At 50.2% G+C, this 16,715-nt stretch overlaps 1 protein-coding gene across 4 annotated transcripts in view; it reads right to left on the reverse strand.

Annotated features, from left to right (window-relative positions):
- Sptb (spectrin beta, erythrocytic) overlaps positions 1-16,715 on the reverse strand; it is a 129,770-nt gene that overhangs the window by 69,750 nt on the left and 43,305 nt on the right. For 2 of the 4 annotated variants that reach the window (XR_004518368.1, XM_033766925.1), the window contains exon 1: positions 3,923-4,070. Coding sequence is in view for 3 of the 4 variants with exons in the window: in XM_033766925.1 (XP_033622816.1) it covers positions 3,923-4,070 (148 nt within the window). In the remaining variant the exon portion in view is untranslated. Of the gene's footprint in view, positions 1-3,922; positions 4,128-16,715 lie in introns of those variants that run through there. The other 2 variants (XM_033766923.1, XM_033766924.1) reach the window with 1 other exon arrangement.

Here is a 16,715-nt window from a genome sequence, read left to right on the forward strand (position 1 = left end):
GCAGTGGCTTGAAGAGACAACACCGGGCCCCTTCTCATGGAAGTCTGAAGGCTGGCACCTTGTGGAGGGAGAGAAAGGTGGGCTTTGCCATTGTCCTGCCTCTGATCCCTCAAGGCAGGTCCAAAAGGCAGAAAGGTGCCAGAGGCAGTTATCAAAGGAGAGCGAGACAGTCGTCTACAGGAGGAAGCCTCTGGGCCGCCCACCACTTTACCCCAGGAAGTGCTGCCAGCCAGAAGGATGTTAAGCCTAAATCTGCTTAGGATCTACGGAAAAAATTCCTGCTGGGGCCCTAATCCTCCCGTTGGCATTGCCAAGGTCAAATTCATTCCCTCTCCAAGTTTTCTTCCCCACCTCCTCCTTTACTTTGGGCAGGCTGATTGTGTGTTTCAAATCAAGCTGTTCGTTCTGGAGACAGATCAGGTTTTTATATACGAGGGCAGAGTATCCTGACGGCTTATTTAGGCCCAGAGAGGAGAAGGTGGGAGGTGGTGTGAGACGCAGAATAGGAAATGTCTCCTTGAGACCTGAGACCAAGCTGACTTAAGAGGCAGGAAAGATGTGGTCACCAGTCGCAAGGTGGAGAAGGACCCGGAGGGACTGCCACGCCGGGGATAGCATCGGGCGAGGCCCAAAATCTGCTGCTTTTGTGGGCCCCCTGCTGCCCGGCTGGATGGTGAGACACAGCTGGACGTGGTGACCCTATGGGGAGAGCGGCCTGAATGGTACGTTTGTCCTCATCAGCAGAAGGTGTGGGGTAGGAGAAGGAGCCAGGAATTCCAAGCACAAGACTTGGCCTGATTTCCTTAGTCTCTGGTTTTTTTCTTCCAACACTGCCCCACCCAGACAAAGGGAGGTTGGAGTTAAGGAAGAAACAAGCTCCGGAAAAGGTAACTAGGACAAAGACTGAGTTGATGATCGTTGACCTATGAGGTTGAAAAAAGGCAGAAAGTATTTGCAGGAAGTTTTTCTTAGTAATAATAATACAGTGTCTAGTAGTCACTTAGCACTTATTACTGATTTTTAAAGACTTCCATAGGGCGTGATGGTGCACACCTGTAATCCCAGCACTCAAGGAGGCTGAGGCAGGGGGATCGCTGTGAGTTCGAGACCAGCCTGGGCTACATTGTGAGTTCCAGGACAGTCTCAACTACATAGTGAGACCCTGTCTCAAAAAACCAAAAAAAACCCCAAAAAACTTCCATAAACCTTGTTTTATCTTTACAACAATGGTGGGTCCCATTTTATAAAGCAGGAAGTGGAGCCCATCATCTTCCAGAGCAGCACCATCAGAGGTGGAATCAGGAATTGAATCTGGTCTCGCAATATCTTCCTCCTTATCCTAGACGAGGGATGGTGAACCTATGGCACACATGCTGCAGCAGGCTGTTAGATATCACTGAAAGCTCTAAAAGGTCCGCCATCCCTGTCCTACACCTCCAACTGCAGAAGAAGAATGCCAGCACACCCCGCCAGCACCCTAAACCCTGTGCATAGACTCACAAGCAGATTACCACCATCACGTAAGAAGCACAGAGCTGGACCCTTCTCGGCCTTATTATTCTCACGAATGCACAGCGGGCAGAGAGCACGTGGACACAATGGGACCACAGGTGACTTCTACTTCCAAAGGCCTTGCTGAGAAGGCTAGCCCCTGACAAGACTGTCCTTAGGGTGCTAAGGACAGTACTGCAGGAAAGCATGTCACGGAGCTAGAGCCGGGGAAGCCTAATGCATGCTCTTCTTCCGTGCGACCGACCCTACAAACAGGTGCACCCGGCCTCTCTATTCTGGACTTTGTCAAGCTTTGGCTTCCTGCAGAGGTCATTCCGCAAACATTTTGAAAAGACCTCAGACTTACCTGCATGTTTACTTGTTAGCCAGCTGTTCCGAAGCATTAAAGTCTCTAGGCTTGCTACTCTATAATCGGTGGGGTCCCCTCTCCCTAGGGGTATTTGGATCCTCTGGTAGATCAGCTGCATTCTCCTACCAGGGCCCAGTCAGTCAGCCAAGGCTCTTTCACAATCAACCTAGGACTGACCATGAACTTTCTCATACCGTGGCTTCCGGCGCTTGTCTCTCTACTCCATCTCCACCAGTTTCCCGGGCGGCTCAGGAGGGCAGGCCACCACACCCCGGCCAGCTGGAAAATCCCTCAGCTCCTCTGCTGTCCCGGGCACAGGGACTCTTCAGTTCCCAGCTAGACTGCTGTCTCCTTGCGATCTATTCTGACTTTCCCTCCTCTGCTCTCATTGCTATTCAATTTATGCACCTTTCCCACAGTTCTTCTTTAATTCTACTCATGCTAATTGTGAGCATGGTTCATTTTTCCCTAATAGATTAGCAACCCCTTGGAGATGTAATGAACTGATCTCTATGGTCCCCCGCTCCTTTCACGTCTGGCTGGCAGTTTACTTTAAACTTAGGAGGAGTACAGTGCATAGTTGCTAAAATGAAATTTACCTGGGCATCCTAAAAAATAGGCTGTGATCCAAAAATCCACATACGGGACAGCCCCACTCCTCATTCTGTCCTTTGTCAAATCTTAGGGAGCTAGTGCCTCTCTCCTTCCACCCGTGTCTCTGTACAGCCAGATCCACCCAGTACAGGTTAGAAAAAAAAAAAAGGTAAAACCAGACCAACAAGCCAAGGGTTTCCATTTAGTTGGGTTATTTAAATAGGTTATAATTACATAAGCAAAAGCAAGGGGGTGCTGCAATTACCTGTCCCCCAAAAAATCAAGGAAGGATTTTATGGGGTCCAGGAAGGTGAGACGGGGATGAAGGAAGAGGAAGGAGTTTCCTGGAAAGATCAGGGTGACATCAAGACCCGAGTGAATTCCCCACTGTGCCAACAGAGATGGGTCACCGCCTTCCCCTTATGGAACAGAAAGCCCAGATACTCCCGGCGTGGGAGTCAGCATGGCTCAGGGGCTCTGAGGCCCTGCTTGTGTCTCAAAATCAGCCAAGGACCACAGTGGCTGAGAGTAGAGGAAGAGGAGACAGAGGAGGGTCACCATGAGCCTCGAACAGGTCCATAAGAGGTGAGGGAAGAAATACCCCAAAAAGAGTATATGGGAAAGGCTGTGCTAGTCCTACAGGGACAGGTGCAATCAGTGATGGATATCGGGTCCAATCAGGGCTGTGAGGGGTGGGCCAGGTGAAGGAAGTGCCCTCCTCACACCATCACTGCCACATAACTCAAATGTTCTTTACTGGCTAAGGATTTGGGGCCAGCATAGAGTTACCCTGCATTAAGTTCTGGGGAGACAACGGTTGCAGGCTTACAAAGGGGGAAAAGAAAGAAAAGAAAACCCCAAGAATCAGATCTCAGCCAGTAGGGGGAGGAGAGGCTTTTTCTGCTAGAGATGTAAGATATTTTCAGAGAGAGAGAGAGAGGGAGGGAGAGCGAGCAAGAGAGGGAAGAGAGACAGAGAAAGACTATTACAAACCAGCCAGCTACACATCTAATTCCTGTTTAACGACAGGTTCCATCCAGAAATCTTCCTTCCCGAGGCATTGTGGGGAGGGTGCTATCTGTTCTGCTTCCTTCAAGTCACTCTGTTCCTCCGGGACACCTAGAGGATGATGATAAGCCTCCCTCTGGGCCCAGGCAGGAGTCTGGGACACGCAGGACCCCACATCTGTGCCGCACCCAGTCCTCAGACCCTCCTTCGCTCAGACTTTGGACCACAGCAGCAGGCAGGGCCCCGGGCACCACCTCCAGCACCTCCCTGCCTCTCAGAAGGGAGGAAGTGAGGGATGCTCAGGGCAAGGCTGCTGGAGCCTGTGATCCCGAGGAGCCCCCTGGGCCAGACACCCCCCAACCCCAGGGCTAACTGATGGCCCAGAGGGACACTAAATGGGGAAGGCTTTGGACCTGGTGACCACAACTCGCTCCTCTAACCCCATTGGCCCTGTGGTACCTGCCAGTGCCTTGATCCGGGACCTCTCAAAGAGCCTGGCCGAGCTGTTGTCATTATCCAGCTCGTCGTCCGGGGCATCCCACCGGGCATTGATCCGGCTGTACGGTGGCTGGTTGCCCACGTTTTCAAACTCCGTGGCCGATGTCATGTCAGCAGGCTCTGCTCAGCGGCTACTACGCCTGCCTCAGTCTTCATGGATGGGTCCCTGGGGACAGCAACACAGAGGGTTAGCTCCCCACCCGCTGCACTTTTCCTCAGGGGAAACTTATTGGGGCCGTCCAGCAGGCGCAGACCCTGGTGGGACGAGCGAGCCCTGTTCCTTGCCAGGGCATGCTTCCGACCCAGGGTCTCTGGGTCTGTTATAAAATCTGGCAGCAGCAAAAGTAACAGCGGTGGCGGCGGCAGCGGTAGCAGGGATGGAGACAGAGCTGCACGCAGCAAGGGTCAGGACGGCCAGCAGGTGGAGATGTCGGAAGCAGTGAGCCAGCTTCCTACAAATCCGCGCCACCGCCCTGGGGGCAGCAAGAGAGGCAGCTCTCAGACCCCGGAGCTGGAGCTCAGGGTTGGTGGGGAGCAAGCTGTGAAGATAGCCCCGACTCGGGGACTGGGGCCAGGTGCCAGACTGGTAGGGAGACCTGGCAGGCAAGGGCAGAGGAAAACCTGGAAGTCACCTGAGTCCAAGTCAAGGGGTGGGGGAATCAAGCAGCCATTGGTGTCACAGCCCTGACCCCGGCAGCCACCTGCGCTGGAGGGAGTTTGTGCTCACTGAGGCCACCCAAGAGCCTTGAGCTCCTCCACAGCAGCCAGGATTCAGAGGCTTAGCTGTTCTTTTCGCCCTCTTTGAAGGCACTCTGGTGCCAGGACAAGGTCTGTGGAATCCCAGGCCTCACCAAGCAGCCCAGGGGAGCCTGTGTCCCCTCAGGGTGGTCAGCATGAAACGCTGGGTGAAGATAGTGGAGCCACATGTCAGGTGTCTCTGCAATGAGCACAGCCATTTTTGCATCCTCACTGCTGGGACGCTACACTCGACACCCACCTTCTGAGCGGGAGAGGTTTAATTTGGCTCAGTTTGTAGACATTTCATTCCCTTGGCTGGCTCCAAGGCAGAGCACCTGGCGGAGGGGTATTGCACAGGAGAATTGCTCATGGCGTGGCAGGCGGGAAGCAGAGCGCTCCCAAGGGAGGAGGAGGGAGAAACAGCCTTCCAGGCCACGCCCCCAGCGACGCACCTCCTCCAACCAGGCTTTACCTCCATACGTCCCATTCCGCTATAAACTCATCAGTGGACTCATCCACAGATGGGTGTCACATCCCCAAGATCCAGTCACTTTCCACTTCTGAGCACATGAGGCTTTGGGGAGATATCCAGATATAAACCGTAACATTCTGCCCCTGCCCGGCCATTCCTATATGCAAAATGCATTTAGTGCATCTCTAAGAGTTGCTAAAATCCTAACAGTTTCAGCCTTGCCAAAAAGTCCAGATCCAAAGTCTCCACCAAGATTGAAGGCAAACTCTAAGCTGTGAGCTCCTGTCAAAATGCAAAAGTTAAACATTTCCAACATACAGTGGCACAAGGCAAGCATTCCCATTCCCAAAGGCAGAAGTGGGACAATAGAAGGGCATGGGACCCAAACAAGACTGAAACCCAGCAGGGCAAACGTTAAATCTCATAATTCCATGTCCAACATGTGGGACAATCTGTTGTAAACTCTGTGAGCTCCAAAGGGCTTGTGTGGCCCTGCCCCTATGACTGCTGGTAGTCACAGCCCTCATGGCCTCTCTGAGGCTGGCTTTGCTCATTCCTCGTAGTTTTCCTCAGATAATCCATGTTCCTAGCTTCTCCACCATCCGGAGCTCTCTACTGCACTTTCAGCTCTATACATACAGCTTTACACACTTCTGTCTCGGGGCAAACTGCCTGGCCTCCCAGGCCTTCCTCTGAAATCTGGGTGAAAGACTTCCTGACCCCACAACTCTTGCATTCTAGCATGTGAGTAGAACTAGCATCATGTGGAAGTCTGCTGCCAGCTGCAACAGTAGTTGAACCCTTTTACATCTAGCTGGTGGTTACAGAGTCCTCTAAGTGCCTGAGTGGCTAAGCACGGTGAACCGAATCCCGGGGAACCAATTCCCATTTTGTAGGCTGTTGCCCTTCAGCGCCCTGGTACGCTCTTTTGAAAGCAAAGTTTTTCACCTTTGCAACTTTGAGCCAGCAGAGGGAGTCTTGTTGGTTCCTCACATTCCCTCATGACATTTTTTCTACTGTTGCATTCCAAAGTACCTGGCCTCTTTTTAATGCTAATGTTGCCAGCAATCAAGTGCCCCTTTGCTCCATTTTTGCAGGTCCCAACTTTACCAAAGTTCCTTTCTGGCCAAATTAAAAACTTTTTAAATCATTCTTCTGGGCTATTTGCTCTTGATTCACAATATGGAGCTGGCTAAAAGCCCCTAACAGTACCCAAGCTATAGCATGAACGTTTGGCTGCCTTGAAGTTTCCTCCTCTAGGTTAGTCCGCTGCCCTTAGTCTCAATCTCCCACAAAGTCTCTGGACCTGAGTTAAATGAAGACAGATTTTCTGCCAAAGCATATGACACATGGCCTGCAGTCCAACTGCCAATGGAGTCCTTCTTCTCAGACGAAGCCTTTTGAGCCTCGTCTTTTTCGGCTGCATTGCAATCAACATTCTGGTCTAAGCTCCAACAAGAACCTCCCATCAAATTTGGCTTACAACACTCTAGGGCTGCTTCTTCAGCTGGCATTTCCAAACCTTTCCAACTCCTCCCACGAGAGTTTCAAAGGCTTCTGAACCACATGGTCAGGTACAACCCCATGGCAACAACCCCACGTCTATGGCACCAAAATCTGTCTTAGTTAGTTTCTCAGTGCTAGGACACGGTACTGGACACCCAAACTGTAAGGTGAAGACATTCATTTAGCGCTCAGTTTGTAGAGGTTTCAGTCCATAGTCAGCTGGTTCCCAGGCAGGGAGGCGTGGCAGAGGGGCATGGTGGGCAGGAAGTAGTGAGATCAAAGGAAGCCACGCCCCCAGTGATCACCTCCCCTCACCAGGCTTCACCTCCCAACATTACATTTAGCTATAAATTCAGTAGACTAATCCACTGATGAGCATCACGTACTCACAATTCAATCACCTCTCCAACAACCCACCTATGAGCAAGTGAGGGAAGGCATCCAGATATGGGCCATAACAGGTGTCAAGCACCCATTCCTTCATCACAGGGGTACTTCAGTTCACAAACTCGATCCTCATCCAACTTGGTTTGTGTCCAGAATTGTAGAAAGAATCAAGTTTGTGAACCAAGATACCTCTGTACAATTAACCCCAATATTTATCAAGCTCCAGTCACCATTCTAGGCAGTTATGAGTAAGACAAGACTATATCCTTATGGAGCTAATACTCTGCCAGGGGTGAAGGACAATTAAATGAACATTTACAGTAAGGTGTGTTGTGTGCCGTGACTGAGAGAGACCAAGATTGGGTGGGGCTGGGTGTCAAGAGAAGGGAAGTTTTAAGTGATTGGTAAAGGAAGCCTGAGGTGCCATGAAGGGACTGGCAGAAAGGGACAAGAGTCCAAACGAAGAAATAAAAAGCAGTTGCAAAGTTCTGAAGGTGAGAAAGAACACCCAAAATTGAGGGTCCTTAAGAAGTAACTGGAGGGTGAGGATAGGCCCAGGAAGAAAGTGAGCCCGGAAGCTGGAGACACTGGCTTGGTCTTGAATGTACTGAGCCTTTAGAAAATGCCTAGCTTTCCTCCTCTGTATCTGCTTTTTGGGCATCTGCCCAGAAGCTTAAAGAACGCGCACATCAAGTCTGTAAGATAGAACCCGAGGCTCAGAGCCTGGCTGGTGGCTACCTGACATGTTGACAATCAGTCAAAGGCCTGACTATAAAGACAACACTGAGGTAAGCCACAGACAGCACCTTCACTCCCACCCAGCACACAGCACACCTCGCTACACGCATCCAACACACCCGCAGCGGGCACAGACACCAGAAGCGGCTCGGCTCACCCGCCGAAGGTATCTGCCGTGATTCAGCTCTGACTGTTCAGACTCGGAGTCCACTCCAGACTTTCTCACTGGAACTGATGAACTCATCCTGCCACATCCCTTTGTGATAAGACAGCAGCCAGAATCATCCATCCTAATTGCACAGAGGAGAAAACCCAGGCCTAACACAGGTTAAGCCCATCCCAGGGTGATCTAGGGAATGACCGCTTTACCTTAGACCAAAGGCTGGACTAGTCCAGTTTATCTCCCTCAGCCAGATGGGTTTTAGGGGAACAGGTGGAAAAGTACAAGGCCCATGGGGACACAGGGCATTTGCCAGCTAGCTTGCAGGGCTGGGCAAAGATGTTTGCCTTTTGGAGGAAGGGAAATTATAAGGTAGAAAAGTCAGTCAGCACCCCAAACACAGCACCACCAGGCTAGGCCTGTGCCCAAGACCACCTGTGTCTCCACCTGTGTCTCTGTGAACGGCCTGTGCTCATCCATAACTGCTTGTTCCAGCCCTGAGATTTCCCTCGCAGCTGGCTGGGCAAGACAGCTGGGGAGGACTCTCCATTCTTCATTCCTCCCCCACTTCATGGAAGAGAACTACCACTGGCTTGGATGGCTGAGCGAGAGAGGGACAGACAGGCTCAGCGCCTCCTGCAGGGCCACAAGCCCATCTAGCAGGATGTGACAAGAATTGAGCTGCCAGACCCAGGAGGCACAGTGCGATCAGGCCCTGAGCACAGGAGGTAACCAGACCCTGGTTCTCTCTCTTCATCCTGGGCTATTTTTAAGAGTGGCCGAGAGAGGCCCAGACTGTGGGGCCAGGGAGTGAGATTACTTAGCTGTGGCTCCATAAATAAGTCTGCCCCAGAAAGATGAGCCTGAGCGAGCAGAGCAGCAAAACCAGCATTCAAGGCAAGATTGATGGCCCTGGGTTCAGGAGAAGAGCAACTCAACAGCAATAAAACGCCATCCTTCCTGCCACCCCAGCTCAGAGGAGGCCGTAACACTACCAGGAACGTGAAAATACACATACGTGTGTCTGAACACACGAGTCCAGACAGTTTGCTCTTGGAAGGGTCAAGTCCTTGAAGGCAAACACCAGGAAAAGAAGGCTCGGAAACGGAAGTGAGGCATCTTCCTCCTTTGCCTCCTGTGGCCACACCAGCCCCTTCCCAGATGGTGCGTCAGAGCCAAGCCGGCAGGGTGGGCCACGGGGCTCAGGCACAGAAGCTCTCGGAGACTCAGGGGTGACGGGCAGAAAGGAAGAAAAGAGGAAAGCTAGAGATGATTATTCTAGAAAGAAAAGCCCCATACCAGTCCCAAAAGCAGTTCAACCCAGGGCTCCCTCAGTCACTCATCTCTATTTCTATTACCATCTCAACGGATCTTCCAAGGCCTGACTATAAAGACACCACGGTGACTAAAAAGAATAGCATATGCTGGGCACTCGCAGGGAGAACCCAATCAAATGAGGAGCCGCAGACATGACAGTCAGGCCAGTACCGAAAGGGACTTTGAGGAGAGATGATCTGGACACACTTTCAAGGCTATAAGTCATCTGTGCTTCTGGAGAAGCCTCCACAACTCATGGAAGAGCACAGGGCAGTACATGGCTACAATCAGACTTCACCTCTCTTTCAGCAAACTCAGGAGAAAACAGCAACGAAGTAGTTCCTCACCCTTTCATTCCTCAGTTCACCCTCAAGCCCCCAAGGCCTTCTCTTGAGCCAGCAGACCTCTTGTTAAAGGGTAGGTGGGCCTCCCCTGGTCCACATGACTTTGCATCTGGGGCAATCCATGCCTCGCACACCTACCTGCCTGTTTACTAGCTGGGCAGTCCTGCCTTCAGAGGTGACCTTACCAGTGAGCTCCTGCCACCCCCAGTCCCGAGTGTACTTCAGGTAGGATGAGACATTCACCCATGCACAGCTCAGAACTGAGAAGCTCGTCCGCTCGCAGAGAGCTCGCTCCGGGAGGAACGCGTACTCTGTACAGGGATTTCACATCACTGATGCGACTGACAGCTCCACCTTCCCATGCATCCTGGGAACCCATCTGCCTCAGAATCTCAGCTTCATGTGCTGTGCTCGGCTAATCACTGGGGTGGTAAGGAACTGAAGGAGGGTAGTGGCCACAGCGGCCTCCCGGCCAGGCTGCACTGGGTCTCTCATCAGCCTTCTCACAGCCCTAAGCGGGAGGGGCAGGAGGTATGCTCTTCTCTCCCTTCCTCAGCTCCACAAACTTACCAGTATTCCTCCTCTTCTCTGCACCCCAGGCACGTTAGACGCAACAGAGCACGTATCTCTGTTAGGCCTGGGAAGCAGGGGCCATCGAATGCGAGGCCTCTCTTCCTCAGTGGGGCAGAGGCTGTAAACTGATGCGATCTCGTGGACACTGACTTCCTTAAACAGAATTTAGAGCCATTCTCGGTTTACTTTCTAATTTATCTCCTGTAAGCTTTGCCTCCTGACTTGCTTGCTACTTTGTCCTGTCCAAAATGCTACCTCCAACCTGCTTTTGGTACTACAGCAAGTCAGGAAATTAAATCCTGAGGTTTCCTGGCAAGTTTTCTGCCAATGCACCAATCCCCTTCATTTCCTCTGGTCATCGTCTCATCAAAAATTCAGACATCTTATAGAACAGTCAAAAACACCAAGAAATATTGGCTGAACCAGAATAAGAACCAGTGAGATGCCCGTCACAAAGTACTTTAAATCTATCTGCAACCCTAACCTCCTCCCACCCCAAGCTGTAGTCTGGCACCTCCATCCACCTCCCAGACTTCTCCACCTAGAAACTATAGCTCAGGTTTCTCAGTTTCAGCCAAGAGGCAAGTATACTGTCCATGAGGGGCCTTTCTAATAGCTGGACACCATCAATCTAGGCCTGGACAAGCATTCTTCCTCCTTGGAGCACGATGGCTTTTCTGCACCAGATGGTTCCTATTCTAAATGAATCTGGCTTTAGGGTCCTTAAAGCCAGAGAGACTCCTGACTGCGGTTGCTATCATAAATTCCCACATATTTGCAACATCCTGGTCATTCACGCCCACTGCCGGTTGGCAAGGCCTTCCCCAGACCCTTCTGCTCCAGTTTCTGGCACCAGTCAGGGGCTTCAGGCCCACTTGTCACGACCTGTTCACCCTCACCATGGAAAAAAATCTCCTACTTAGAACTGACTCCAGTTCTATTGCAGCTGCTGGAATACGGGTGGGGTATGTGGTGGCGTGGTTCCAAGAGTTCTCACAGGGATTTGGCTGGGAGCAGGTGCTGCTCAGCTCTGATGCAGGGGTTGGCTCATTGGCCCTCTGTCTTAACAACAATATATATAAGTTATGTTTGAAACATACGTGAATTTCACATTTAGACTTGGGTCCCATCCCAGAGACGTGTCATCACATGTGTGCAAATATTCCAAAGTCTGAGAAAAAAGTCCCACATCCAAAGCACTCCCGGTCTCAAGCATTTTGGATATGAGACACTCAGTTTGTACAGTTTTCAAAGATTATGAGCTCAACATCTATATTTACAGGAAGGTGTTACTGCCCAGTCCCACCTCCTCTTCACTCTCCTGACTCAGTTCTTTCAAGATGAACGCTGGCCTCTGCTTTTAGAACAAGGAACAATCGACAGTAGTTGAATTGAAAAGTCAAAGGCCCAATCTTTCTTTTGAAGACATCTCTCCATAGCAACTTCTTCTCTGATGGGAGCTGAGGGAAGCAGTGACATCTCAACCCTGTGCTGAAGTCTCAGTGTTGGACGTGGTCAAGAGCAGGTGAAGACGATAACTGAAATAACCATCAACTGTTTCTAGTGAAATAACTGACTCAGAAATGCTAAAAAACAACAACAACAAAAACAACCCAACTTCACAATGGTGGGATAAAGTTGTCAGTATCCGAATTCACTGATGAAAGTTAGAATCATCAGGAACAGAACAACTAGACATTGAGTGTGTGGCACTGTGTGTGACTTGTGATGTTCCTGCCAAAGCGTCAAATCTCAATAGAGATAAGTCTTTAGAGCTGACTTCTCATTTTCAGGAATCCTGGGGAATCGAGGAGAGTTACACGAGGCAACAGACAAACCCAGAACGGGAGCATTCCACACAGGACCAATTCAGTTTCTTCAACAAATGAATGGCATTGAGACAGACCCACAAAAGGGGGCAGAGCGGGTCTGTTTGTATAGATTAAGAGAGACTTAGAAGATGTAACACCCAAGCATAATGAGTACCTTGCTTGATCCTGAATCAAACAACTATCAAAACACATTTTTGAGACACTCAGGAGTATCTGAGTTATAGACTCGATAACAGATGGTAACTAGGAGTGACAACCATGTGAGGTAAGATAACACATTGTGGACATGGAAGAGAAATAAACATTGTTATTCAGTGAGGCGGATGAGTATCTTGGCCTCCATGACATGATATATGGGATCTGTTTAAATCTGCTTCCCCAAAACAGAAAGCAGACGAAACAAGTGGGACGCCCCTAATGTCTAACTTGGGGTGATCTACACATGGAGATCTCCTCTCTACTTTTATATATGCTGGAAAAGTCACATAGTGACAGTCTTGATAAAATTTACATTGTAATCCCAGGCATGGTGGTGAATGCCTATAATCCCAGCGCTCTGGGAGGCTGAAGCAGGAAGATCGCACATTGGACCCAGTCTGAGCAACTTAGTGAGACACTGTCACAAAATTTTTTTTTAAAGTTCTGGAATATAAAAGGCCCTGGGTTCTATCAAAAAAAAATTACAGTTAAGGTGAAGGGAGGGTAGGAATATGGGGAAAAAAATAAGAACCAAGACATATCATGTAAAGGTATAAGATCCCAATGATAAATGTAACTGTATTGCTTGCTTTAAATGTACCAATAAACTTAATGGGAAAAAATAATTTATAAAATACAGGACACTCCCTTACCCAAGGGCTATGTGTTCTAAGAAATAGCAGATAGTATCAAACCTTATACATATTGTGGTGTTTCCTATATATGCATACTTTTGATAAGTATAATTTGTAAGTTAGGCACACTAACAGATTAACAATATAACTAAAAATAACAGAATGACTGAAACAATATTCTACAATAAAATTGCCAGTATCGCTATTTTTGTACTTTAGGGTCATCATTAAGTAAAGTCAGAGTTTCTCAAGCACAGGAACCGTGATACCACTGCAGCAAATTTGATACCAAGAGGGCCAGGAAGCAAGAGGGTGAGCAGCACCTACACTGTGGATATTGGGGACAAAGGATAACTTTCACTCAGGTAGGATGGAGCACGAAGATACAAGGTTTCACCCCACTCCGGTATTCAGAATGATACACAACTTAAAACTTAGGAGTTCTTTGTTTCTGAAATTTTCCATTTAATATTTTCAGGCCACAGTGACCATGGGTCAAGGAGACCATGCCCAGCGAACATACGCCCTAGGGCAGTGGTGGTGAACCTATGGCTTCTGTCAGCGTGCGAGCCAAGTCACCCTGGCCAAGGTTTGACGATTATCAGCATGTATGCAACAGCAAAGATCACATTAACTGTGCAAAAGCGCGCCAAAAGCAAGCTTTTACCTTTCAGTGAAAAAAAGCTGTTTGTATCATTGAAAGCTCTGCCATCGTGTTTTTCTTTTAAGACAAAAGATGGTAATGTACGAGTTGTTTTGTCTGAGCTAAAAACCTCAGTATTCGGGTTTAATTGCGGTGTTGGTGCTCTGCAGTAAGTAATGGGTTTGGGCTTGCAGTTTGGGCGCTCAGTCTCTAAAAGGTTCGCCATCACTGCCCTAGGGGGAAACGGTGGAACTTGCAATAAAAGTCAACCCCTTTCCACGGCCCTGTCACTTAACAGGGTCTGGCTTCTGCCTCTTTCCAACCCCAGAGCTCCATCCTCATGATGACTTGCAAGCCTTCCTGTGGTTCTTCAAACTTGCCACTTCCTCCCTAGCTCGGGGCTCTGGTGTATCCTGCACCCTCTGCCTGGGATGCTCCCTGGAGCCTCCTCGCGTGCTTGGCTCCTTCTCAGGTCTCAGGTCTCTTCGTAGATACCCTTCCTGGTGGAAGTCCTCCCCGGGCACTCTATCCCAGGCAGACCCCTCTGTTATCCTCAGTCTTGGCCTCCTGATCGACTGCACACCATTCATTATAGCTGTACTTAGGCAGACACCTGCTGATTTAGCCCCCGCTTCCTCTCCTTGCCTGGCCTGCAGGCTCCTTGTAGGCAGCAGCCATGTCTCCTGTTCATTGTTGCATTCCAGGGCCTACAGCGATGTGTCTGGGACACGATAGGCACTCAATAAATATTATCCTCCTCCTAGAGACCTAATGTCAAACTCTGCACCTCTTCCCACCGTGGTCCCGGACCCATGCACTCACTTCCTCTGTGTTCCATTCCAATGTCTGCTCGGTAGCTATTCATCACCAGGCCGGTCATGTGGCTCTGTAAAGCATCTCCTGTTCATCATTCCTTTCTGTTCTAAAACTTCAACTCTCTTCAGGCCCTTACCACTTCCTGCTTGGTCTTGTCTACCTCTGCCCATGGTCAGTCCCTTCAACCCACCCCACACAGACCCTCCTCTGTGAGTTTCTAGAAACACAGGCTAATCCAAAGCTATGCCACACGCTGCTTTATGCTGCCTCTGCTCAACCACGGGGGGCCAACTGTGGACCCCACCATTGTGTCCTAGACCTCTGACACACACCCAAACACAGCCACCTCTCTTCTCCCTTTGTACTTTAAAATAAATGCAAGTTGCTAGGCATGGTAGCACATGCCTATAGTCCCAGCACTCAGCAGGCTGAGGCAGGAGGATTGTCATGAGTTTGAGGCCAGCCTGGGCTACATAGTGAGTTCGAGGCCAGCCTGAACTACATAGCAAGACCCTGTCTCAAAAATAAACAAATAAGTAAGTAAGTAAATATCATAACACAACGTAGAGCATTTTCTCAGAATCCTTACCCCTCCTCGTATCCAACTCCACAGTCTTCCACTGACTCTGCTGGAAGGAGAGGACATCCAGCCGGGCTCAGGGAAAGGTGATGGGGGCCCAGGCAGCTACTCCCTCCCCCAGTCTCATGGCCTCCCCTAACCTCACTGTCATCGCTAGGGAAGGCCAGAGCCTCACGGTCCTTCCTCCTGCACATCTCTCAAATCCTGGGAGAAAGGTGAATATTCACCCTGTCTCTCTTCCATCTTCATTGTAACATGCTCAATTCTTTCCCATCTTAAACAAAACCTCCCATTTGCCCTTCTCTCCTCCCTTTCAGAACCAAACTTCTTGACACAGTTGACCCAAAACATGAACGGGCACTTTACAGAAGGGGAAACCTAGAGGCACAAAGCCATGTGAAGAGATTGTCAGTGACTGAGAAACGCCGCTGAAAACAAGATCTAACAGACAAGGGTAACCGGCTGGAGAACGCCGGAAGTGGATGGTGAGGAGAAGGGAGGCAACCTCGTGCACCAGAGCAGTGTGCACTGGCCCAGTGTCATGCCAGGTACCGGAAATGGTGCTAAGAACCATTTGCTGGGTAAATGGATAAGCCCTGAGAAGGGCGAAGTGCTGCTCCCTCAGAAGATAAGAGTAGTTTATACAGAGGACGCACTACCTGGAGAACAATCTGGAGGTCGAGGTGGCCAGGGGACTGGCAGTGTGACATGTGGCCGTAGTGCCAAGGCTTCTCCATCAATGCCCCATGCTGCCACTGTTGCCCTGCTGCCCCCACCATCTGTGCCCAGCTGCCACCCTCTGTTGCTGGACCACGTGACAGAAGGCATGGGCAATGACACGGGCCCCAAGCTCCTACCAATTTCTCCACATTTGGGGACCCCTCCAAGCAGCTCTGACTCCCACAAGACGGCCAAGAGCACCCGCCGCTCACCCTGACTCTTCCCCTCCAGGAGCCCCACCCCCACGTGTCACACAAACATCAGTCCCTGAACACCTTCTATTCCCACATCTCTGCCACAGAAGCAAAAAGAGCCATTTTGAAAGTCTAACCCATAAATAATATATAAATTGTGGGTGCCAATTTAGTTATTCATTCATGTTAGAGCTTTTACAATAATTAAAGTTTGCCTTTTGAAAGTTGCTCAGGCCACAAAGACTCCCGAGGGAACAGGTGCTGGCAGGGACATTTTGCCATTCTGGGCCAGGGCACCGAGCCTGGCTCTGTGGGGCTCCCCTCTGGGGTGGACAGGAAGGTGTCAGAAGGGTCAGCTCTAGTCCTGCACAAAGGGAGGCAGCCCCTCAGGCCCGGTGAGTCAGTGCCTGCAGTGCCCAACCTCTCAGGCCCGCAGGGACAGCACCCCTTGGCCACTTCTCTGTTCAGCCCCCTTCCCTGGGACCCCTGGATGGGATCCCCAGCCAATGGCTCATGCAGTCACTGTGCTGTCCATGGGTTTTCAGAAAGATATTTACTTGCCTTTCTGTAGGACTAGAGGAGCCCAGGGCTAGGAAGGGAACACGGATATTGCCAAGACCTTTATGCGCCGTGCCCCACTGAATGCACACCACTCACTGCTGTTAAATACGGCTATTATTATCATTACTGCTGACAGTTCTATCCCATCTTATCAAAACAGAAGCCTTAGCCGGGCGTGGTGCGCAGTCCTGTAATCCCGGCTGAGGGAGGCTGAGGCTGGAGAATAGCTGAGTTCGAGACCAGCCTGGGCTACATAGTGAGTTCCAGGTCAGTCTCAACTACATAGTGAGACCCTGTCTCAAAAAACAAAAAAACAAAACAAAAAAAACAGAAGGCTTAG

The sequence above is a fragment of the Fukomys damarensis genome, unplaced genomic scaffold (genome assembly GCF_012274545.1).
Source record: "Fukomys damarensis isolate Sample0158 unplaced genomic scaffold, DMR_v1.0_HiC HiC_scaffold_21, whole genome shotgun sequence".
Lineage (NCBI taxonomy): Eukaryota > Metazoa > Chordata > Mammalia > Rodentia > Bathyergidae > Fukomys > Fukomys damarensis.